This window comes from Anarrhichthys ocellatus, unplaced genomic scaffold (assembly GCF_004355925.1).
Source record: "Anarrhichthys ocellatus isolate YVR2014 unplaced genomic scaffold, GSC_Weel_1.0 scaffold82, whole genome shotgun sequence".
Taxonomy (NCBI): Eukaryota; Metazoa; Chordata; class Actinopteri; order Perciformes; family Anarhichadidae; genus Anarrhichthys; species Anarrhichthys ocellatus.
Window position 1 is genome coordinate 541071 of NW_022280112.1, and position 25410 is coordinate 566480.

Here is a 25410-nt window from a genome sequence, read left to right on the forward strand (position 1 = left end):
ACCGGTCCACCGAGGACAGACCCAGATCCTCCAGCAGAGACCGGTCCACCGTGGACAGACCCAGATCCGGCTTCATTGCCTCCTTTTACCTGCAGTCGGAGCTCCGGAGGGAGGAGGAGAGCTCAGCAGCCGGAAGAAGCATCTCCTCCTCCTCCAGGAGCAGAGCTTCTCCTCGCTGCTCCCCTGGTCCTCACTGGGAGCTAACACCGACACCACCCTGCTGGAGACCCAGGCCGTATTTCTGGAACCAGCTGGAGAGAAGGGAGGCACTGGAGAACCAGAACCAGGAAGACCCTGCTGCAGTAAAATGAGAGGTTTTCTAAAGGGACTCTGGTGTTTGGAAGAACAGGGGGCCGCCAAAATCAACACAATAGGTCCTTGTAGTAGCTGCACGACTAGATAAAAGTAGATTTTTTTACTTCACATTCATTTCTTCCCTTTACTCGAGACAGAGGAGATCTAACAGGATGCACAACAGTCATCATCACAAGTGTGACAGTGCAGCAGCAAAAACAACAAGCTACTGCTCACGATTTAAAAAGGAAGCCCACGGAGTCCGTGTGTACCGCTCCCTCGGCCGTTAGCAGTCATCTTTACATCCGGCGCAGCGCTGATATCTCCATGAAGTGCTTTAATACATCGCCCTCCATGCTGGGGTGTTTATTATTCTCCAAGAGGCCCTTTTGCTTCTCGGTCCATCCAGCCGTGTGCTTTAAAACGTCTCTGTCCTCTGGCTGCTGCCGCACAGCCATCCGTCCCAATTTAAAAACCGTTCAGCCTCCAGGTTTTGAACTACGCCAAGCGACCAAAGAGAAACCTTGGACATCAGCGAGCGCTCGGAGAGCCGCCGTGTTCACCAAAGCGGATATTACCGTTAAACACAGGAGCAAATGAGGCAATTAGAATCACAGCGGTACACAGAGAGTAAAATGCAACAAAGCAGACTCTAGGATGCAAAAAACTCCAGCGTCAGAGGAGATAAATGGTCAGAGTCAGCATTCAAACACACACACAGCACAGTATCAACTGGGGGGGGGGGCTCTGAGGACTGCAGCCATATTTTCCACTCGACAACTTTTTTTCTCACGGGGACTCTGTGTTTTCCACCTCCAGTTCCTCTCGCGGTGGACCACATGAGTCCTACAGCAGCACACTGGTCCCTGGTTGTCCATTAAACAGGAGCGCTTGTTAAGTGGCTGCTAATTTGTCCCGTGCTCGCACATACATACGTCACCCTGCATCACAGGGAGTTTTATCACACCTGCTGCCGACAGTCCCACAAGAGATGGCGCAATGACTTGCGGGAGGGTTGGTAACAGCTTGCTGGAAAAAAAGCAATGCTGAAATATTAGCATTTTAATAGGCTTTTAACAAAGTCGCTAGAAGCCGGTGTTGAATGGCCGAACAGCAGAACTTTGATCCGCTGAAAACTCAACTTTGAAGCAAAATAAGTAATGGGGTGGATGTAATTAAGTGTTCCACAATTCTGCAATCAGAGTGTTCTTAAAGCGACTGGTAATGCATGCACGCTGCCCTTTGCTTATGCTAAGTTAGCAAATTGCCAAATGCAAATTGAACAATTGTGAATGGGGGAATGTGTGTAGTCTGCATAAAAAACATAAAAAGGCTGTTAACCATTTAATCAACAAGTCCCCCTCCTTTGTGCCACAAGTATGCATGCATAATTCATCAGCGCTAATAATGCGTTTGATGTTAATCAGCGTTCACTGTGAAGCTCAAAGTTGGAGAGTGTTGTGTTTCGTCGGCAGTGTTTAAAGATTGATGATCCTCATTGGCTCGCAGATAAAGAATCCTGTTGAAGCTGTTGTTCCAGACCTCCGTTGTTTACATATATATAGCCCTGTTTTGTCTCGGGGGGAAGTCCTTTTGTCCGATTTTTTTGTTTTGTTCAGGGTTTCTCATTTGGCATGCGTGTGTCCATTAGCACAGAGTGTCCTTTTGCTCAAGAAAGAGCTCTAAAAAAAGGATAAGTTGCTCAAAGGTAATATAAATAACCTTGATGTCATTTTAAAGCTCTGATGCAGAGAAAAAAACATTTTTCTTTGAACAGTAGACATGACATGGATATGGATATTGTTTTTGCACAACAGGAACAATAGACCCTGGTTTACTTTAAAGGGGAACTGCGCCAGATTTACACATTAAGATCAGGATTTTTTCATTTTGTCAGCTATTTTTACCCCATAAAGTCAATATTTAGTCTATAATATATATATATATATATATTTTTAACAACTCTCTAGCCGAGGGATGGCGAAGCGGGTCTGTCCGTCCACCACTTTGGCCCAGAATGAAATATGTCAACAGATATTGGAAGTGCTGCAAGAATGAGTCAAACCCAGAAATGAGTCAGCAGTTTTGCTCTCCCGGTTCCCTGGTCTCCAAGTCAATGGGTTTTTGGTTAGATGACTGAAAGGTCTGCAGAGATTTTTAACATATTGTTCTACAACCTAAAATACACATAAATAAAATACATGTACATACATACATATACATAAAATACTTAGTATTTGTGACGTGTCGAAGTCATGTGACCGTGGTGTAGTTTGTTCATAACGTAACGTTAGCTTTTGACTTCTGATGATTGCATTCACACATCAGAAATCATAAAAGTGATGTTCATTTGTGAAGATTATCAGAACGTGAAAGTATCATTAACTTGATTTTCTGCAATATTCCAACATCCAATGGAGGAACCCATTGGCTGTTTGTCGAGTGAAGCGGTGTGATGCTAACTTTCGCAACTTCGTCCTATCTGCAGCATTCTATCACCATGACATTCATGGTGCCCAGATGATGCACCCTAAACACTTTGGTGATGCCCTTTCTTTCCATCTAGAGCCACCAGCAGGTCAACGTTTTCCAATTCAATATCTCCATGTTTGATTGTAGTCAAATGTCTCGTCAGCTACTGCATGGATTCCCTTGGAATTAGATTTAGTCCCTTGTGTGCTTAACAGGAGCGGTATTTTTTTTTTCAAAGAAGAAAACATAAATAACACAAGGTGACCACACAAGGGCCACTAACTTACAAGAACAGTTTTGAAAAGATGAAACATATTTAAGAAGGCACAATAAAATACAACATAGATTTAATGCAGACCTGGAGCTTGAATTTTACCCAAACGTTAGTCTAAACAGGTGTGAGTTGAGCTGATTGTTAAACAAAGTCACAGACTTGGCAAACCGCAGGGTGCAGGCAGAGCATCCCACAACTTTGGTGCTACTGCCTCAAAAGCTCGGTGACCACGGGTCTTAAGGCGAGTGTGTGGGACAGATGGATCATTTAACATATTTGACCTGAGAGCGCAGGCTGGTGAATAAGGGCAAAGTAGTTCAGCCATATATGCAGGAGTCTGACCGTGTAGTGCTCTGTAAGTGACAGTGAGAATTTTAAAGTGGATCATTTATGCTAATCAGGCATGAACAATCAACAAACTTAAAAGGTACAGTGTGAAACATTTAGGGGCATGTATTGGCAGAAATGGAATGTGATATTATTAAGAAATTTCTTTAGAGAGTAATCTCCTGAAAATGAGAATGTTTTTGTTGCCTTAGAATGAGCCGTTTATTCCTACATAAGGAGCTGGTCCTCTTCATAGAGCCGCCCGCCATGTTTCTACAGAAGCCCTGAACGGACAAACCAAACGACACTAGATAGAGCCATTCGCTTTTTTGTGTTTTTCGTGTGAGCCACCATAGTTCTCCTACAGGATTGGCACATGGAAGAAGTTTCAGTCGGTTGCAATCTGCAACCTCACCGCTAGATGTCGCCAGATCCTACACACTGGCCCTTTAAGTAAACGGCTTACTAACCTATTAAAACTCAGCACAGCCCGTTTGAAGAAGCTTTCCAATCCTGTTTTTTCGAAAGCTTTCTTTAAAACTGCGTTTGTCCTTTTTTCTGTTTACCCATTTCTGTTTCTATGCTGTTCTTTGACCTGTAACCTGTAACCTGCTCTTCCAATCCGCCCTTCTCGTCCTCTGAAGATTCACATACACCTTAGGAGAAGGGATGTGGCTGCCATTGAGCAAGAGCTTCGTCATCCCGCCCGCCGAGCTCGCCATCAACCCCTCGGCCAAGTGCAAGACGGACATGACAGTGATGGAGGACGCGGTGGACGTACGGTGAGATGACGTTTACTGGTTCCACTTTCCACTGTTACTTTCTCGCGCTGACGTTCCTGAGACACGACCATAGAAAGCTCCCACCAAAGAAAAGTAGAATCTTGCTGAGCACTGGACTAACCTCAGATATTACCTCTGTTCACGTTGTATTGCGTTGTTCCAGATGAAGCCTCACAATACACACAAAAGTACATATTGGCTTTTTTTTCTCATGACCATCTGTGTTTCTTCCTTAACCTCCCAGAAGCTATCTGTTTACTCTCGGACCATCTCACTTGTACTCTCACTTAATCAGCATTTTATTTTTTATTTGCTATTGTTGCAGTGAGTCTTAAATGGCCCTGTGAGGTTGATGCTGAGGTGTTAGCGGTCATGATTCAGCGGGTAATAAAACTCTAACATCTAACACAAAATCAATTATGAAGACGCAGAGAAGCCAGAGTAAATAAAACATATAGAAGAAGAAAGAATTACTCAGCAATGGAGAGCATTTCGATTGTTTAACGGATCATAACTCCTCCAAAGAAAATCTGCTTTTTGGAATTCTGGGTTGCAGCGAGGGCCTTACGTGAGCCAGAACAATGCTGCAGAATTAAACTGGACTCAGCTGACAGCAGAGACGCAATGGAATAATTGAGCCTTTTTTTTTGCTCACAAAGGGGCGGGGCTAAAAAGACTTCTTTATAAAAGCCATGTCATGATGGGGGGGGGGGGGCACGGTTTCCTCTTCCTTTTTGTCCCTCTGTTACTTTTCAACAGCTAATATTTGGTTAATGCAAGGTAATTCAAAAGAAAGCCTAATGATTGGATGTCTATGAAATTAGATAAGCCGTCAGATCAAGTTTGTTGTCGGACCCCCCCCATCTTTCATCTAAAATGGCACCATTCTGACTGTAATAATTGGACAACCCATCCACTTTTTTAAATCTTTAGTTTTTTATTTTATGTTTAAATCTTTTAATTGTCACTGCAGTGCCACCATTACCGTAGTTGATAGAACATGGCACCTGATAATTGTTAAGTTTAGATTAAGAAATGAATGAAGAAATGATTTAAAGATTTAGTAGATGTGTCTCAGTGTGTCTCTATTTCTCATTTTTTTCCATCAATTGCTGTACTTTTAGCTCTTTAATGTGTTCAAATATTTGAATTGAACATAATAAATATACTATATAATACTCATAATACTATACATCTCATTTCATCCACATCCTCTGGATGAAATTACAAAATCATCATTTTTATCATGCTAGTTGAGCCGGATCAAACCACATGTTAAAAGGCACCAGACTACAGGTAATGAAAATATGATTTATTGATGACATTATTCTACCACAATGCATTTCACAAAGGAAAGGAGGTGTGGCTCACAGCTGGAAGAAATGAAAACTAGTTTAAAAAAAACGTGGTAAAACCACTTTGACTTTGTCTAGTTTAACTATCAGTAGCATTCTGAAGCTGCACTTGTATTGACAATGGTTAAGTTTGTTAAATCATTGTGTCGGAATTACGATTAATTTGCATTATTTTCAAAAGGCCAGCAGGGGGCGACTCCTCTGGTTGTATAGAAGTCTATGAGAAAATGACTCTACTTCTCTCTTGAGTTATTGCCTCAGTAAACATTGTAAACATGAGTTTATGGTCTCAATCTCTAGTTTCAAGTCTTCTTCAATACAGCATGATGTTCATTTAGTAAATGATGGTCCATTTAGAGTCAAATAGAGCTGTATGTAGGTGTACTATTACTTATACTCATAACCTTCCAAAGGGCATAACTATACACTATGATCCTACTTTACTCGGTGGTCAGCATCATTCTGGATCACCAAGAGAGTTAACGTGACTGCAGGTAGTATGACAGTATTACGCTGGAGCTAAAAAGTCTGTGTGAACAGGCTTGGTTTGGCAGAACTAATGTAATTAGTGGTGGGGATTTGTCTTTTAGTGTATGCTGGAACATGCCCTGTCAACAAGTTAGTGCGCACAACCGTGTCAGATCCTGCCCTAATTCGCCCCACGGTTACTTGCCCTGTGAAAACGATGTCAGGTGAAATTAGTCTCGCTCAAATGAATATCCCCATCATCTTTTCTCATTAGCATGTGGGCGCTCAAGGAGGTTTTTTTTCTTTATTTGTTTTCACTGCCCCTGGCTAATTTTCGAGCCCTCGGATGACTGAGGTATAAAAGTAGTCCCACAACAAGAGTACGATGACATGAAACAGATCGGAAGAGCAGGATTCAATGCGACGCCTCCAGGAGACTGTGTTCAGTAGACAATGTTTTCAAGCTAATTATCTAAGGAGTGTGTGAAGTCTCAGAGCAGAGTTTGTAAGAGGCCAATCACAGGTTTAACATCACACCTCATCATATTTGAATATTGAGTTAGCCGTGACAATTGTAGGTCTTCATATCTCGCGATAAAACAATAATCTGCCACTTATGTGGGATTACATTAGATTAATATTCTTGATTTGTGACATTGACAATGAAATGTGTGTAGTGCTGCCGGAAAGTATATACAATGTTACACAACAGCGTTTGCACTGCAATCAGTTTAAAACATAAGAGCCAACATTTTCTATCAAGAAAACTGGAAGAGATGCTGTGAGCCCTGGTAACCGGACGTCTCCCTCATAAAAAGCAGAATACCGACCAGTCTGATGTGTGGTTACACTGCAGCAGCTTGGTGGTGTTCTCTCGCAGTGAACGGTAATGTGTAGCCTCCCTGCGCTCTGACACAGTACTTCTCAGAGGCTGTGGATTCATCAAGATATCAGTCCTCCATAAAGTCTTATATGTGATTGTGCGGTCAGGTAGAGTTGACTAATGTAAGACTTTTCACCGTAGGAACAGTGGTTACATAACCGTCAACAAGGAACCCCAACGAAAAGTGCACTTAAACACACCTGCTATTGCAGGCATTGTTAGTGTTACTTTCACGTATCAGGGTGTCCGTCACCATCATTCCTTGTTGCCTGTTTTCTTCACGGTGAATGAGTCAAAGTCTAAAGTTCTTTCAGTGTTGGAGTTATTGGGAGCCAGAGGAATCCCTGCTCTCCTGAAAGACCCCTGAAGAGGTACTCAAGGTGAGGTCAATAAAAACTGATGAATGACATACAAAAGTTGCATTTCTTATAACTTAAGTGATTCAAAGTGGGTTTGACATCAAGCTCTCTCCCCAACTGTGACTTTGTACGATCTACAGTCACAGTTAATGCACAACACATTATGTGTTTACGTGTTTTGTACGAGTCTGTAAACTGGAGGCTGGATTTGAAAGGATGACCGTGAAAAAAAAGTGAAAAAAGCGAGGCCGAGCTTGGATACCATCGGGGAAAGGGACGAATTTAATAACTTGGCTCTAACAGAGGTTGATTCATTTTCAGATGATTGATGATCAGATGATTCTTTATTTGATTTTGTTGTAGTTGTAGCCTCTATCAATTTCCATTTTCCCTCAGTGCCTAACAACTACCTTACAACACTGGACTGTTTACCGACTTTTCAAACCCTTTTAACGAGTTATGTAAAAAAAAAAAAGCGACTTTTCCGAAGAAAAAGCAAGAAATGTATTCAATAATGTATTTTATACATACATTCCCAAAGCTGCTCATAGTAATCACAGTCCTCTTCTGAGTGTATGCTAAAAAAAATAAAGCGCTATCTTCTTCCTCTTTCGGTTGCGCAATGGTTGACTCACTTGCGTCGTGCCGTAAACAGAGCCTTCATTTTCCAAACGCCGATGGTGTCATTATTCTAAATGAAATGAAATGTCTATTGTCCCTTTAAATAGTATATGATTGGCAATGCATACAGCATCAAAGCATAAACTACAAAAGGCTACATTATCAGAGGAAAATAAAAGTCATAAATCTCCAGCTGTTGCTAATGATGAGATATTCTTTTGTGTCTGGGCTCCTGCTGTGTGTCCGTGATCGATTCAAACTGCTACTTTAAACAACTTGAGTTCTCAAATTCATGTTTTATCCTGTGATTGACAGATTGGTAATATGTGGATTTAAAGATGACCAGTCTTTTAAATGCATACAATGAGTATAAAAAACAATCACTAAGAAGATTTTAACATATCTATTTTATTTTTATTTCAACACATTCATCCCACAGGAAAGCCAGAGAAAATATAGATTCTAGAGCATTGATTCCCAAAAGTTGAAGTATTAACTATTTACAAGTCCATAAAAGTAAACATAATACATTCTGTTTCCTTGTTACCCCTCAGATCTGTCCTGGGTACACATTCAGGTTCCCAAACCCCAAGTTAGGAAACACATGTCTCATGTTGTTTACTGCACATAAACCCAGAAGAAGAAGAAGAAGAAGAACTACTTTATTAAATTGTCATTGGGGAAATTCAAATGATGCATGTAAATTGTGTTGAGCCTTACACACATAGGGCTGAAGTGCACACATATGCACACACGTGGCCTATAGACATGCAACAGATGCAGCTACTGCCGCCACCGAGGTTAACAAATCATTCTGAAACTATTATAGCGATGGCTAAAAATGTCATAAGTGGCAATAAAAGAACAATTGAAATTCAGATGTCATTTCAAATGATCTTTATTTCTCAATGTTCTTTATGAAAATGGTTTTGATAGATACAGTCATGGCAACACTGCAAATACAAGTATAGCAAATGTTTTGTTTCCTCACCTCTTATATCTGACAAATATCTGACAAATACCGTTGTTGGAAGTGATGCACTATGTATTTTCTATAGTTGAATCCTCTCTGTTTAAAGTTGCCTTTGTTACCTACTGTTACCTATTGTTCATATTAACTGTAAATAAATTACGTTCTGGGGTACGGTTTGGCAGTTTTCTACCCCCCACGCCATGTTTACACATTCCAATCCCCCCATCTTTTTCAGCATTTCATTTTCATTTGGCAGCTTTTCCGAGACGCTGTGTAAATAACTCATTTCCCTCTGATCTGGGATCTGATGAACGCTGTGTGCAGCTCTCCCCGGGGGCCACGAGGAAACACTGCTAACGCATCTTGAAGCTGCCGATTTACTCTGCTTTTGAGCCGTGTTGCCCCACGTTTGATGATCATTTGTCACTCTTGCTCCCTGGCAGATGGATAAGTAGTGATTAGCCCTGATCTTCCTTCCCTTGATAAGCTGGCTTCATGGCAGTTATGACTGAATGAGGAATCATCGTTGGTGTTTTTTCCCCAGTGTGTTTATTAGTGCTCTTGTTGCGTAGCCGTGAGCCTGTATACAGAAGACTTCTATCCTGGTGGTTATAAACATTTGTATTATTCATGCTTTTCTTATATCTTAAGCTGCGAGACAAAATGCGCTAATTGAAAACTCCATATTCCATTTCCCCTTTGCTTCTACTTAATATAAAAGCAAATTGAGTCGATATTATTGAAAAAAAAACAACCACTTATCAAACACATCAGAGCAGCAATCTTTATAAATACCTTTACATTAAAATCTTAGTTTATTTCTGCCCCTTTTTGATGGTAATTTCCACTCCTCTCTGAACTCAATCTCCAGATAATGTGAGGAAATTGCAGGGCATACCTTGGCATTTAAACCGTTGGTGGTACTTTTCAGTGGCAAATGAATGAATGGTTCTTTGTGCGGCTTGTTTTGACGCACATGTACTTCTAGCCCCCTCATTGTTTGCTATCCATGTTAATGGTGTCCATAATTGAGGCTTATTACCTCTCTCAGCTGCAGACAGCTGTTTGTGACAAAATGTTAAATATATACCAGGTAGTGCCCAATGCTTTTAAGCACGCCCTATAGGTTGTCAAAATGATACGTTATATTTCTTTTCTTCCCATTTTAAATCAAATATGTTTGTAACACAACAAGCATTTCTCTTGCAGACGGATATAGATTCTTTCAAGGTGGTATGAATAAGCAATAGCCCACCACAGGCCGTGGTATGTTGGGATTTTTCACAGCTAAGAGACGTTGTCCGGTCTGTCGTGATGTAGAAAAATGTTTTGAATGGAGGGATTTTGAATGTGCCAAATAATTAGTCGTCATAGCCATGGCATGTGGGTGTTGTATCACGGCTAAGAACCCATCAGATTGATGATTGACATTGATTTCAGCTAACTGCTGATCAGACATCGATAGGTGTAAATGCAATCTGTACAGTATGGCCACATCCTTCAACCAAACAAGTTGAAGGTCACCTAACTCTTCCCTGCTCTAGTTAGCTAGCCTTGCAAAGCGACCCCTTCCTGGGCAAAGGAAAACTAGATGCCGCCTATAAGCTCTGCTTCCCTTACTTGCACTTTGAGGTCCAATAATGCAGATGGAATCAAACTAATGACTAAATTCCCAAACACACCAAACCGACGTTAAAAACCTAGCGGTGACAAAGGCCAACTGTTGCATTGCCTCATGTCGCCTGTCTTGGCCAAAAAGTTGCACTTGAACATACTGCAAAGACTTCAGTCAACGGCCAGCTACCACATGCGTTCTGTGCCTGTGTGAGAGGAAATAACTCTCCATACCAGTAGGTGGCAGTAGCCTGTATTCTTCATTCAAAGAGGGAAACTGGAAGTCCTAGGACTGCGAATATACAAGTCGTTGTAATGATACATACATGAAAGAGTTTGTGTCAAGATATTTATACAATTAGTTGCCGAATTTACATTTAAAATCCTGTAGAACTTCATCGTCTCCTGCTGATGAATCCAAATATTTTTGGTAACTCCTTGACCATTTCTCTGGAGACAGCATTAGTAGAGCATTGACACTTTTTACCCAAGAAATACAAGCTACTGAGCAGAATGTACCCTTGGAAGGACCATCTATTGGTCCTCTCCCACAGGGTTGATGCTAGGATGGATGGTCCGGAGGGACGCTGGCCCGATTTTGCACATGTACTTACAGCAATAGGCTATCTGAACCCTAACCATTCATCCCTCTGGAACATCCATTCGCATCAAACCATGCACGGAGTCCGCCATGTTGCACCACCATGTTTCTACAAGAGCCCGAAACGGACAAACCAAACACTGGCTCTAGAAAGGGACTTTCACGATTTCACGCTGAAGGGGGAGCTTACATTTGGTGGTGCTGATTCACCTGAAGGCCACTGTAGGTTATTCCACTCGCTTGGAAAGGGAGGTGTGGGTTGGACACTGTATATGTATCTCACACACATTCATGCTGCCAAAGGGAAAAAAAAACATGTAGATATTATCCGACCCCCTTTGGACAAACCTAAGATATTTTAGTGACGCTCTAAGGACCGCAATGAATGATAACCAATCTATCCAGCACTTCCGTATTCTGGGATGTGATGAATGTTGCAGTAGCTTCACCGAAGAGAAACCAAACATGGCTTTTTTTTCTTTTGCTTGATATTTATTGGTATGTTGTGTTGCACACAACCGTTGGATGTGTCTCGACTGTAATTGCAGTTCCCAAATAATTTAGCATTCACACTTGCTCTGAGTTTCATCATCTGCCGAGGCTCTGTTCAAGAGGTCCCCTCTGAATAAATGACAACAAAGCAATGGGCAATTATAAAAGAAGAATTGGTTTGTAAGATACCATCAAGTTTACTGTGAAGAGGAAAGGGAACTTGCTGTCCTTTCTCATGGGGAGAGTAGAGGAGAACAGGGAGTTTGGTGAGGGAAAAAAATGAGTGCCTGAGAGGTCACCATGTTCTTTACCAAGACAAGGTTCATGGCGATGCTATTACACGAGTTCTTGTTTATCACGAGTAGCACTTTTCGTCTGTGGGAAAACACTGAGGTCCTCTCCGCTTTGTTCTTCATCTCCACCGATCCCAAACGCGTATATTGCTGTCCTTCTATTGGCTGATCTGCTTTTTGACCTTGCAAGAGGTTTACGGGGAACGCCAAAATCACCGAAACACATAGTGACTGCTCAGAGCGAGGTTAGAGCAAAGGGGTTCATGGCGTGTTTCATCTCGCAAGTCTACTACCTTGCATAGTAATTGTGCCGTGATTGCACAGAATTAATTAAACATGCAGGTGTTTGTAATTCATGGAAATAGATATCTCTTCAATAGGTGAAATAGAGAGCAGGATGTCACAGCATGAGCACAATGTTGAGGGAGCACGTCCCTCCCTTTTACACATGAAACATGATCTCAAGAAATGTGATATCTGAATCAACGTTAATGAAGCATGTTGCTGACAGGAAGGCATTACTAATTAACTACTGGATTTCACTCATTAGCTTGAAGTTGATATAACTTGCAACACCATTTCCAAATTATACTTTCCACGTCCGCATGTCTGTAAGGGTCCACACCGTCCATGTCCACGAGGACCCCATGCACCATCCATGTGCAGCTCAAAGTTTGTGACCAAGCGGCCTGTACGCATCTGTAAGAGCGCCGACTGCCCATGCTCCAGTTTAGTTCCACACTCCAGTCCAGTTGGTAGCTTATGCACTGCTTTGTCCAAGAAGAAGGGAAAGGTAACCAAATGAATGCTTGTTTTGAAGAAAATTAGAGGGAGAAAATCCACCGTTACCCACGTTTATAATGTAAAGACTACAAGCCAAGTGGCGTTCCTCATGGCAAACAACGTTATGGTGCGGTACAAGTCCGCAATGTCAGAGACGTTAAGGGACAATTGTGCGAAAGAAACTTCTCTTTCTTTTTTTCAAACCCTTCCTCCCGCTATTTCCATCAACATCTGACTTCAATTTAAGCGTTGTCCAGGTATTAGATAAGGGGAAATGGGGCTTTTTTTTATCTGTTGCAGACATATACCGGTACTATGGATTTTTACTGTGCTCATGAAAGAAATGGTAAAATAAACGGTACCTTTAAGAGCCTTTAGACATCTGTCCAAACTGTTAACTGTCAAAAGAGATGTTCTTGGTCAATAGGCACACACTGTCTGTACATAAAAACCACAACAGACACAGTCCATAAGAATATATAAAACAAAATGCTATTGTTACAAACTAGTAGTCTTTGTACTGTTTTTTGATCCAAACCAAAATGACAGGTATGAAACCTCCCCTGGACTACGGTCAGGACTAAACAGCCGGACCTTGGTCCGACTAACAGAGGTGGTCCTGGTCCAGACCAACTTGAACCATGGTATGTCTCTAGAGTGAAAACATGTATCAGATGGTTAGGACCTTCAAAATAATTACAGTAGGTTCCGTCAGGCTGCTATCAGAAATGGAAAAAGGCAAACAAAACTAAATGAGCCGTGGTAACAAAATCGGGGGAAGAGAACAAGTTTTTCGTTAACATTTGATGTGACGACTTTATAAAAAGCCTTTTGGAAAAGAATGCACAACAATTCTGACACTCTTCAATTATTTTCTCAGAGGATAAGAGAGAGACGATACAAGAGGCATGATAGCCCGTCCACTCCCCAATCAATGCCAATTAAAGGGAGACGCAGTTCACGTAGGTGATGACGGCAGGATCTGGATCTAATGTACACAATGTAACGGTGTGCCTAAGTCCACCAAAATGGACGTATTTCTGAAAGTCTGTTCATGAAATCGTCTGTAACAAACGTTTTGTTCACCTTAAGTGGTTTAACTTGTCACGTTGCTGCAGTGATGTAGAGGTGTGTCAGTTCGCCATGACATCATTGTTGGATGTGCACCAACAGTCCCTCATCTACCCAGCAAGCCTCAATAAATGACGCATTGTACGCTGAAAACTCAAATCAGTCCTCAGTAGTAATAACACACAAACACAGGTGCACACAACTAAACAAGGATCCTCTTTCCTTTCCTTTTTTTGTCACTCATTTCCACTTTAACAGAGAGGAGTTGATGATCAGCTCATCCTTCGACTCGTTGGAGGTCCTCCTCGACTCGTTCGGGCCCGTCAGAGACTGCACCAAAGACAACGGAGGCTGCAGCCGCAACTTCCGCTGCATATCGGACCGAAAGCTGGACTCCACCGGATGCATAGTGAGTCATCTCTCTTTTATTCAGGACTCTGACTGGAAGCTGCCATACATTAGCTGCGGGGGCAGAACGTGAATGTTCCTTTAGATTTCTCTGTAAATTAAATTCAAAGTGCTCTACAGTCCACTGCACAGTCAGTACAGTTATGATTGATACAATGTGAGCGCATGACACTGGAAGCCTTTACCTCCAACACTCCACCTTGTGGGATTTCTGATCCGATGCCCACTTACATGGCCGTCTCCTTTAGCGGTTCATATTCTATGTTGAAAAAATATTTAGTTTTTGATCATCAGTGTTTAAGTCCATCTACTTGTATCAATATTCATGAGCATATCTGCGGGACCAAGATGACCTATATCAAGGACAAGCAGCAGACCTGCACTCAGCAACGTGTCTGAGTAGACAGTTTGACTTCGTCTCACATGCCTCCTTGGCCGACAACGCATTCATTACGTCCAGGTGGTGCTGAGCAACCAGGAAATGTTGCAGCCAGGTTCGTTTTCGCCTCCATCTGTCGGGGACTCCAGCAATACTGGTCTCGTTATTTGCAGAATCTTAGCGCCTTCTGCTAGTGTTTTGCTTCTCCTAAATCCCCCTCTTTCTATTGATAAGCTGTCATGCACCCCCCCCTTACAATTAAATCTCTTTCAAGTACTTTGACGCACTCGAGTTGAGCCTTTCAGGTGGGCTTTGGAGATGCTATTTATGCCATCCAGTACGCTTCATCCTATCTCTTATAATGTACCTCAATGAGAGGGAAACAGCTTGTGAGAGGTTTTTTAATGGGAAAATGTTTCATTTAGAGATTAAAGCATATGCATGCATTTCAAAGCAATTATATATATTGGTGGTACGGTAAACAGTAGCACAGAGGATGTAATTGTTGTCTTGACAGGCATGCAAAATATGTGAAGTACAATTATTGATTGCTCCTTTTTTCTTTCATCATGATCTGACTTTAATCACTGAGGCTGGAGGCTTAACATGAGAATTATGTACACTGTAAAACATCATGAAGGAATTTAGTGGAAACAACTCATCTATTCTCATTAACTCAACATAAATATATACTTTTTAATAACTTCAAGTTAATTAAATGTAACTTTTCTGTTTTTGAAATACAGACCACTTCAGAACCGAGTTGAATAAATGAACTACTGAGAGTCCGCTCAACTCATTAAATTACGTTTTTAAAGAAACATGATCAGCATATTAGCAGACTTCCCAGCATGCATCATTTGAGAGTCCAAACTCTCCAGAAACGTGTCTTTTTTATAGTTTGAAAAAAACATACATGATGAAAACTTGCTGTTTGTCGTTGTGCATCTTAAGATAAGTCACGGTTGCTTCTTTTTATGAAGATATAAACAGTGTTAACCGTGATGTAGGTCAGTAATGAATTCAATCTCCACAGAAATACCCTCCACTTCCATCAGTGGTAGTATGCCTGCATGTTGTTTTTGAACCAAGTTCAATGGAAAGGGATTTAAACAGCTGCAGCTGTAATCTTCCCATGTCAGATGAAGAATTGACCCTTCAAACAGAGAAATGTAAAGCAAATCCGTCTCTGAGATGAGTTTGAACGAATAAAAAAAAAAAAGCATTCAACACTATTGTCATCATTAACATCACAAGTATGAACCATAATTCAAATTTCCATTGTGAAAAAGAGTTAAAAGTTGTGTTTGTTTGTCTGAATAAAGCCAATATATTTAGTTTAGGACTGAGCTCCTGGTGTCCCCTACTGGTTGTTCTGATGGCCCAGTTTTAGTGCAGAATCCAGTTTATCTCTGACGTGATGGTCTGTGGGTCCAACAGCCACATCGGGACACTCGTCCATTAGTGTCCATTATTCATCCTCCTAGTCCGCTGAAGTTCACGTAGCGAGGGGGTCGGGATTGTTTGATCGGCCCTAACCAAGTACTTTAATTGCCGGAACATAACCAAGGCATTTTGTTGCATTTTAGTTTTGTATTGCTACAATTTACAGCGTTAACCACATGTTTATTACTGCAACCATAATCCAGGAGAGAATATCTTTCCCTTGAAACATGATAGAGGGTGCAGTCTAGCTGTATGGGAACATTATTTTGACAAAGACAGAGTTGACTTTGGCACACGGCTTTGAGCTAAATGCTGCAAGTACTATGCTCTCAATAACAGTGTTAAGAATATACAAGTTTGCCATGTTTACCATCTTAGTTCAATGTGTTAGCATGATAGCTTTCGCTAATTAGCACGAAACAAAAAAAAAATCTAGTTGATGAAAATATCATTCATTTGTTAAGAAACCAAAATATAAGTACAATTGCAATTTTGACCTGATGTTGGCGCGAGGTGAAAGGTCAGCTGACCATCAAAGTCATGAGCATTCATGACCCCTGATGTCTGTACCTAATGCCATGACAACCTGTCTCATCGTTGTGGAGATATTGTACTTGAGACCGGACCAACAGAAGGCCTCCATTTGTATATCTGAAAGTGAAAATCCGTCATGTGTGATGTTGATGTCCAATCAGTGTTGATGGTAGTTGTAGTCCATTTAAGCAATACGTCCTTCAGTTCCTGCTGTATTTACAGAGAAAGTACAGTTCTCCTCATCCATTACATCATCAGTACTTCTCATATTTTTGATACAATGTTCCCTGTTTGCAATGCAACTACTTTGCAATACAAGATTTTTTTTTAACTTTATCTACACAATTGAACAAACAACAGGTTAAGGAAGTCGCATTTTTGAGCGTCATCTGGAGCATGGCGCCCCCATGCTGGCTACCCAGAGAAATACAGGCCGAAGTAGTTTGTAGTTCAACTACATCACTGAATGCAGGAAGTAAAACAGATTTTGCAGCAGGAAAACTCCGATTTCTGCGTCAATATAGCACACAAGGGAATTCATTGCTTCTGTCAACTACATTCACCATCAACACTAATTGGGCATCCATATACAAAGTGGCAAATTTCTCCATAAAGCCACACTTAAGTGTGTCCAAAACAGCTTCGTGACTGTCAACAGTGACACTCAGGCCCAGCCAGATTGTCTCTTTGTAGTTTCTTTGTTTTTGCCACTCTGTTGCTACTTCAAGTAGAATCTTGAACAGCTCTAGGGTACAAAGAGGCTTCTTAAATATCCGCCGTTGGTAGTTTGCTGATGCAATAGAGCACTGAGCTTTTAGGAGTCTTAGTTGTGCCTTTCATGCAAAAACAATAGCCAAGAGAACCACCTTGTTTATTTCCCGTGGGCTACATGTCACAAATGCATCAATGCTCCTCTAAAGCTCAAGCCAATCACCAGCTGATCGAGCACAAGTATCTCATGATATTCTTTGAACTTGTTAGTGGGTCTAAATGGGAATCTACGAGTACTGTCCACTATCTGAAATTGCTTCATACCCGGTCTGATAGGAGTCCACTGAGTTGCAACAACATTGCACTGGAATGTCAGAGACCAAAATATCCATCCAATTTCTGTCTTGTACCACGAGATGACAGAGGGGAGATTTCAAGCCACGGCTTTGAAGTCTAATGGATATTTTACTACATGTTACTTCATGCAGCGATTCCCAAACTGGGACCCAGTTTTTAAAAAATGACAAACTATCGCGACCCAATTCACAATTTATAATCTACACAATCTATAAATCGTGAAAAGAGAGAATTTGTGTGCAAATAAATGTTCCTGACAGCCATTTTGTAGCGATATACTTTTGAAAAATCACAACTGTTTTATGTATATGTTATTGAAAACACTGAATTACTTTATAAATGAGAGCAAATAAATGCATGTAGGTGGATTTAACGGTTTCATTTCCTTTCATCCGTTAAACGCTAGCCTTTCATACAAGATTAAATGTTATCGGTTGTCTACGATTATCAGACCGATACAAACATTCAGGCTCCCTCGTGTGCCTTAAAAGTGTACTGCAGATATTAATGTTAAATAAAAGACTTGCCGACCCAAATCAAACCCCCTCCTGAATGACTGACTTGGTTAACACACTCCCCCCCCCCCCCCCCCCCCCCCCCCCCCCCCCCCCCCCCCCCCCCGCTTTCCCCTCACAAAGATATTTTGTAGTGATATTCTTCCTTTACACATTATTGCTTTAAACAACAGCGTGTGTTCACCTGTATCTACAGGGAGGCGTCTTTATGCTGCAGTTTGTTGCAAGTCCTTGCCAAAAGCGTCAGAAAAAAAAATAATCAAATTTCTTCTCCCTGAAATTAGTGGAACATGGATCCAGTGAAGAGACGTCTTGCCAACGCTTTGAGGTGTCAAGAGACTTTCCTTTTGTATTCTGTTCTATTATTTATTGTCCTGTTGTATTTACATCCCTGTGAGCGTGTTGGAGTACACTGTGATATTTTTCTAAGAACACTTTGTACTTACTCACAGTATTTATCCGTTTAATGTTTCTTTTCCCATCATTCGTAAATGTTCTCTGAGCTGACGAATGAAGCAGGAACTCAGAAAGATCTTCATTAGCACAAAATAAAGACGCTATGCATTCTGGGTTCATGATGTATAAATACCACAAAGTGCATTTTGTCGGTCAGCGAGTACGCCTCATACCTGTACATGTGTCTATGTTAATTAAGGAACGATATTGCAGATAGTGGGTGAGGTAAGATAGGTCTAGTTCAGAGGTAGCCAACACGGTGCCCGCGGGCACCCTGTCGCCCGTAGGGACCACATGAGTCGCCCGCAAGACATGTTCTAAAAATAGCACTAGTCATTATGGAGCTCCGTCTAAAATTGTAGTTGCTGTTCTTTTTTAATCAAAAACGCTTGCAGAGAGTTAAGAGAGTTGGGTACCCGGAGGCGCACGGCGGACAGCCAGGACGAGGCTGCCGAACCGCACTAGGTTTTCAGGTTCTGAATGGCGGGCGCATCCCGTTGGTGCGAGCCGCGAGCACACTCCGTCGTCAGGTCCGTAAATCCTCGGAACAGGCTGCGGGGGTAGAGGCGAGGCAACGCAATCCGACCGAAAAGGCCTAGACTAGAGGTTTGAACGCGGGCGCCCGAAGACGCTCGCGCGCCTCGGAGGGTTGGATCCCCCGCCCGGCAATAGACGAGACTGGTTACTAGTTTCTTCGTGGAGAAAAAGGTACCATTGGAAAAGCTGGTGTCGGTGACAACAGACGGGGCTCCCGCGATGACGGGCCGGCATGCAGGCTTCATTGCGCAATGCAAAGGTGACCCAGACTTCGCAAAATTTCTACATTACCACTGCATCATTCACCAGCAGGCGCTATGTGCAAAAGTAACCGGCTTTAATCATGTGATGATACAAAAATATTAGATGTGATACCTCTGACTTTCAAATGGTGAGACAGATTAACAGAAATAAAAGTTGCATGTTTAAATATGTATGTGTAGCTATACCATCATTGTTGTGGAAATCATTATTAATAATTATTGTGAGGAATAATTAACTGACATGTGATACAGTCTCTTCACATATATTATTATTATTAAGGTGATCTGTGCAACTTTGTTATTCAGGAAGTTTGTATCAAATAAGTAGCCCTTCATACTGCTCAGTACCCTTGAAGTAGCTCTCAGTTTAAAAAAGGTTGGTGACCCCTGGTCTAGTTTCTGCACACATATTTAAAATAGAAGGCTGTGTTTGAAAAACTGGGTGCAGTTATTAAGTTATTAAAAATAACAAAATAGAAAACAAAAGTGAAGCAGTAATTCCCAAATACTGTGGTCGGCAGGACATTCTATTAGGGTCCCCACAAACATAAGTATAATTTCTTCCACTGTCTTTCATTCAACGTTTATATCTGCAGTACACCTTTGAGCCACATGGCGCATCCCTCAGAGATGACGTATTTTTGTAGGCCAAGCAAGAAGTTAGCATCACACTGGTTCCCGTGACAAACAGCTAATGGCTACTGGGATTTTTCCATTGGATTTTGGTATATTGCAGAAAATAAGTTATGTGGCAAACACGTGTTGATGATACTTACATGTGTTGAAGACAATCTTCACAATTGAACACCACTTTTATGATTCTTGAAGCGTGAATGCAATCGGCAGAAGTGAAAAGCTAACGTTGCACTCGAAACAAACTCCACCACGGTCACATGAACGCCAGTATGTGTGATGATGTTTTGTTGTCTCATGTAGACATTCGTCAGCAACCGCCTCGTTAAAGCTGCAACATTCATGAGAGGGTTATTTACTGAAATAATTTATATCGTCTAACAAAAGGTTTACATTTCTAAAGCGTGTGTTAACGACAGACCTTATTTCAGGCATCTAACCAAAAACCCTGTGGCTTTGAGACAAGGGAACCACGAGTGCAAAAACGCTGACTCATTTCCAGGTTTTAGGACTCGTTCCTGCAGCACTCTGCTGCTTGTAACATTAACATGAAAGGCTGGCGTACATTCTGTTTGTTTAACTGATGAGAGGAAATGAAAAGAATGAGAAACCCTGTTAACTGCAAAAAATGTATTTATTTGGTCATAAAATATTAACAGGTCTATATATTTACAATATCAGGTGCTATGTTTAACAGAGTTATGGTTTATCAGACATGTATCACTTGAAAATGGCTGGTTTACCTATTCAAGAGAATCTAACATGATGTGGAAATTTGTCATTTTTTAAAAGTCGGTCCCCATGAAGTGAGCAGCAATAACAGCAAACATAAGGGATGGGGAGGTGTGGTTTTCTGCTCAACAGCTCATTATACCTGCATGAACAGGCTGGTAATTACATTCTTTTGATTAGACATCAGTTGCATTTGGCTGCTTTTATCACTGTATTCTAACGAGACATCAATCAAAGCCATCCCATCCCCCTCACCTGCTCCAGTCTGAGCGTCTGCTGGACTTCTGTCCCACTGCAGCTTCTTTTTTAAACAGTGTTTTCTTTTCTTTATTTCTGTCTCTTTTTAAAGCTCAGTTTTTTCAACCCACCCCTAGACTGCATTCTTCTGAGCTCTCCTTCATTTGTGAATCTACCTAGAAGTCAGATCCCAGACGCAGCTGCTGCTGCTTCAGTAAATCAGATAGTAATTACACGCAGATAGTGGAGCACAAATTTAATGGAATTGGCAGCACGGATTCGCCCTGCGCTTTTATTTATGTAAATCTGGCCCTGAATGTGCACCATTATCAATCACAGAGGAGATGCAGAGTGGGAGAGGCAGGTGAGTTTAAAGAGGGAGTTTCATAAATGTCATTGATTACGATTTCTTATCCTTTAAAAGCCTTTACACACCGGGGTTTTAGTTTTTTCTGTGCAAACTGTTGTTTTTGTTTTGAGTACTTTAACATAGAATGCAAATGTGATGCAAAGATAAAGCACCATGAAGCTTGACTTTTCTGAGCTTTCGCACCGCTAATCAAGGCAACAACTAATCACGTTTTGGGTAACAAACTAATGCAATATAGTATACGACAAAGTGGAGGCTCCGTAGTACAAACATAGACTTTATATGAGAAGTGGATTGTGACGTCATTGTGACGTCACCCACTGGTTGGTGAACTGACATTTTGAAGCCTCGATTTTGGCAATTTGGCTGTCGCCATTTTGGCTTTTTGCAACCAGTGAACAGGAAGTTACCATATTTGGACTGTGGAGGAGTGACGTCGTATACGGCTCTGGTAGCGGCAGAGACCTGTCGATCACCGTGTAGCCCCGCTCTAAAGCATACTCTGCTTTATGGTCTATTTGACTCTAAATAGATCATTTACTAAATGAACATCATGCTGTATTGAAGACATGAAGCATTGACTTCACTTGTCAGAACTGGAGGTTGCCGTGTGATTACGAACCAACACAGGAAACGTTATTACTTTTTCAACCTTGACAAAGGCAGGCTAGACCTTTACACTGCACCTACACATCAGACACGCAATAGAATCCTGCTAGTTGGACCTCTGCCTGCGCAAATCTATTCAAACCTCTGATTGTCGCAAAGATTCGCATCACTGACGGTACGAATAGTTTTAATGCGAAATATTCGCCAATTAGCATTCTGCATTTTCATGCTGTTCATTTCCCGTGCCCCGCTGTGTGAAGGCCTTAAGAATAGCTGTCCACACACAGTGCTGCCCGTCAACACACGGCACCGCTCCCAGCTGCCGTTGCATACATTACTATGTGCTTTAGTAATTATCTTGTGACTGTCAAGCTTATAAATGAGCTTCTCATCCGTCAAATCAGGATGGTACACTGGCTGGGCCCCAGCTCTCTTGATTCCACCCTAATCAATTAACACCTTGTCTGCATCGCCAGTGGCTGGTCCTGTCTGCGCTAAATATCGCTCCTTGTGCGAGAGTCGACTGATGCCGGCGGTCGGCGCTGACCGACGTGCCGCCGTCTCGCTGATGCATTGCACTCCAGGGAAGAGGTGTGCGGGCAGCCCCGTGGGAGCGAGAGCTTGATAATCACGGGATGATTAGGAGATTAATTAGCTCGGCCTTGTCACTTTTTTCTCCTCTGCAAAACGGTGGAAAAACGGGGATGTTGTCACCGCAGCAGATTGCCACCAGGATGGAGTGATGAAATAGCTGGGCGCCGTCCAAAAACAGCTCATGCAGTGTTTGCAGGGGCTTGATATATAAACCTGCAGCACACAGGAAATGTAAATCATTTGTGCGGTTTACTTTTGCAGCAGTTTACAGAACTATACTGTGGAGAAAGAAAAGCTTGTGTGTACAAAGTGTAGAATGCAACCTCATGATTAAGGCTGTGGTAGGGATGCTAGTTGCTTTCCTTGTCTTGTTTGTTTTTGGATATTTTCTATGTTCCAAATTATTATGAGTGACATCTTGTTTCCTTGGGTGTTTTCATTAGAGGAGGATAGACTGCGTTGAAAATGTGTGTGTGCATGTGTGTGCACGTCTTTTACAGAGGGCAGTGCTGGTGTGCTGTCCATTAGTTGAAACCGTTGGAAAGTTGAAGCAGGCATTTTGCTTGTTTAACTGAAATGGAAACACCTTCACCGATATGCTAATAGAGGCCTTTAGCCTAGTTTGTAGTTTCAGTGTGCTTGTTTGGAATTTGTACTTACAAAGAATAACAGTGAGGCGAAATAGAATTTCTTTTCATATTTGCCCCAAAGAAAGTCCTGTTCAGATGTCTTGTGCAGTTTATCTCAACACATGTACTGACTTTTAGTCCCTAGTTTGGGTCGAGCCAGCGTATGTGTTTGACACTTCATACAGTATGGAAGAAAGCTACCATGCTGTAGAAGGCTAAGGGCCATCCCACATCCAGAACATGATCAAACCATTCCCCCCAGCCCGTCTGCTGCATTCTGCTGCTGCCGATGGGCTTGCTACTCCCTCACTACGAAGGACGCCCTGCCACCACGCTACTAAATCCTTGGTTTTACAATACAGACGTGTAGCAGTTCTGTAATGTAAACAGTCTTTAAGGGGTTAACTCTCACAACCGATTTATTAGGTCCTGACAGCAAGCAGATACATGTATTTTTTTATTTTCAGATTTGAATTTGATTAAGCAAGCATCTACGTTTTAGTTACATTCTATTTCATTTTGGTAAATTTGGATTTACTAAACGGTGAAACGCTTTCAGCTCAATTTTAAATTTAGATTAACTAATTTTAAACCTAGTTTTGCTAAACTTTGATTTGGACGTATCTTAAATCAAATAGCAGCCCAAGAGTGTAATATCATATTTCTGTCCTTCTGCCCCAATAACTCTTTGGACGGTTATCAGCTGATCACTACACATGACAAACTATAGTGTCACACGACTCTACAGAGAAACACAAACCACAGTAGCACAAAGAAGAAATACTTGTTGTGGCTGTTCAGTTTAAATCTAAAACAATGAGCCGTTCTCATCAACCAAAGACAGTGATTATTTCTACCACTTGGTACACTCTGCACTCCGCTTCAAACTAGGTCATGTCACCTTTCATCAAAGCCCACGCCGCAGTCTGAGGCACACATGATATACAGCAGCAGCATTTTTTAATAATAATTCTGGACAGCACCATACGGTGTGCTGCGGGCTGAAGCACATCTTCTCACCACTTTGTGTTGGCATACTTCCCCTTAGGCAGCAAAAAACAATCTTGACCGAGATCACATCTTGGGACACTAAGCAGCGTTGAGTGGAGTCAATACCTGGCAGAGATCTCGCTAGACCTCAGCCCTAAAGAGGAATAGGAGCACATTAGATTGTCACTACTGATGTTTTCTCTCCTCGGGTCATTGGATTTATGTGAGTGTGTGTGTCGGCTCCCAGAATCGATGAAAGCATCTGCTGAAGATCACGGACTGTAGGGTTTCATACTGGGAAATTGTGCAATAAAATGTATTTTTTTAAAAACATATATTCACAAAGTAGTTTTCATTTAATATAACAAGTATCTACTTAAAAAAATAGGAACATGAATGATTTTTCGATGCCATCATGATGAAGCTACTGTAGGGTAACTGTAAGGGTAACAGGGTTGGATGCAGACATGAATCGAACGCATATATTCATTATACTATAGATACATTATTCTGTTGTGTTTACACTATAAAAGACATTGAAATTGAAATGTATGTTTACTACTAAGGGTGTAATTTCCACTGGAGATGGCAGTAACGTGTCCTCTTCACTCTTGAAAATCCTGTTTCTGTCTCGTCCACATTTACCCTTTGATTTACTCCATAACAATCCCTATTAAACATTTCCTCCGATTGTCCAGCTGATAACATCCAGATGAGAGAAGAGAGGAGGTGATACAAATGTCCATACGCTCAACTGCATCACCATCGATTATTACCATTTCACTCACAGCAATTAGGCTCCAGGAGCAGCCTTGATTGGTTCTCTGGATGCAGTTGACACTGCATATGGAAGGGACAGATTACCATGGTGAACCTTCAGGCAACCCATACTTTATACCGATAGCCAGTATTGCCAGAGCAGGAAAAGCCTGCATCATTGTCAGACTTTAGAAAGCTACCCTACCTGCCCTGTCTCATTGCTGGAGGCTGTTTGCAGACTGAGAAGAAGACCTGCAGGCATTACTCTGGGCTTAAAATGGTGCATCAACCACCTTTGCAAGTTTTCATGTAAAAAAAAAAAAAAAAAAGGATGGAGATAATCTATTTTTGACTTGACTCCAATGAAAGATAAGGTGGTAAAGCACAGTGTTCTGTGAAATACATTATTTATCATCAAGTATAAGGTTCGTATTAAGGATGGTGGTAGCCTCCAGGTTCTGAAAAGTGTCTTAAAGCTGCATTCTCTCTAGTGTCCATCAGGGGGCGACTCCTCTGGGTGTATAGAAGTCTATGAGAAAATGACTCTACTTCTCTCTTGATTTATTACCTCAGTAAACATTGTAAACAT

The 25410-nt window shown here is 41.6% G+C and overlaps 1 protein-coding gene across 10 annotated transcripts in view; it reads left to right on the forward strand.

Annotated features, from left to right (window-relative positions):
- Nucleotides 1-25410, forward strand: part of astn1 (astrotactin 1) — a 366216-nt gene that overhangs the window by 120299 nt on the left and 220507 nt on the right. For all 10 annotated transcript variants that reach the window (XM_031874553.1, XM_031874560.1, XM_031874561.1 and 7 more), the window contains 2 exons: nt 4012-4149; nt 13921-14071. In XM_031874553.1, the coding sequence (XP_031730413.1) occupies nt 4012-4149; nt 13921-14071 (289 nt within the window). The remainder of the gene's footprint in view (nt 1-4011; nt 4150-13920; nt 14072-25410) is intronic.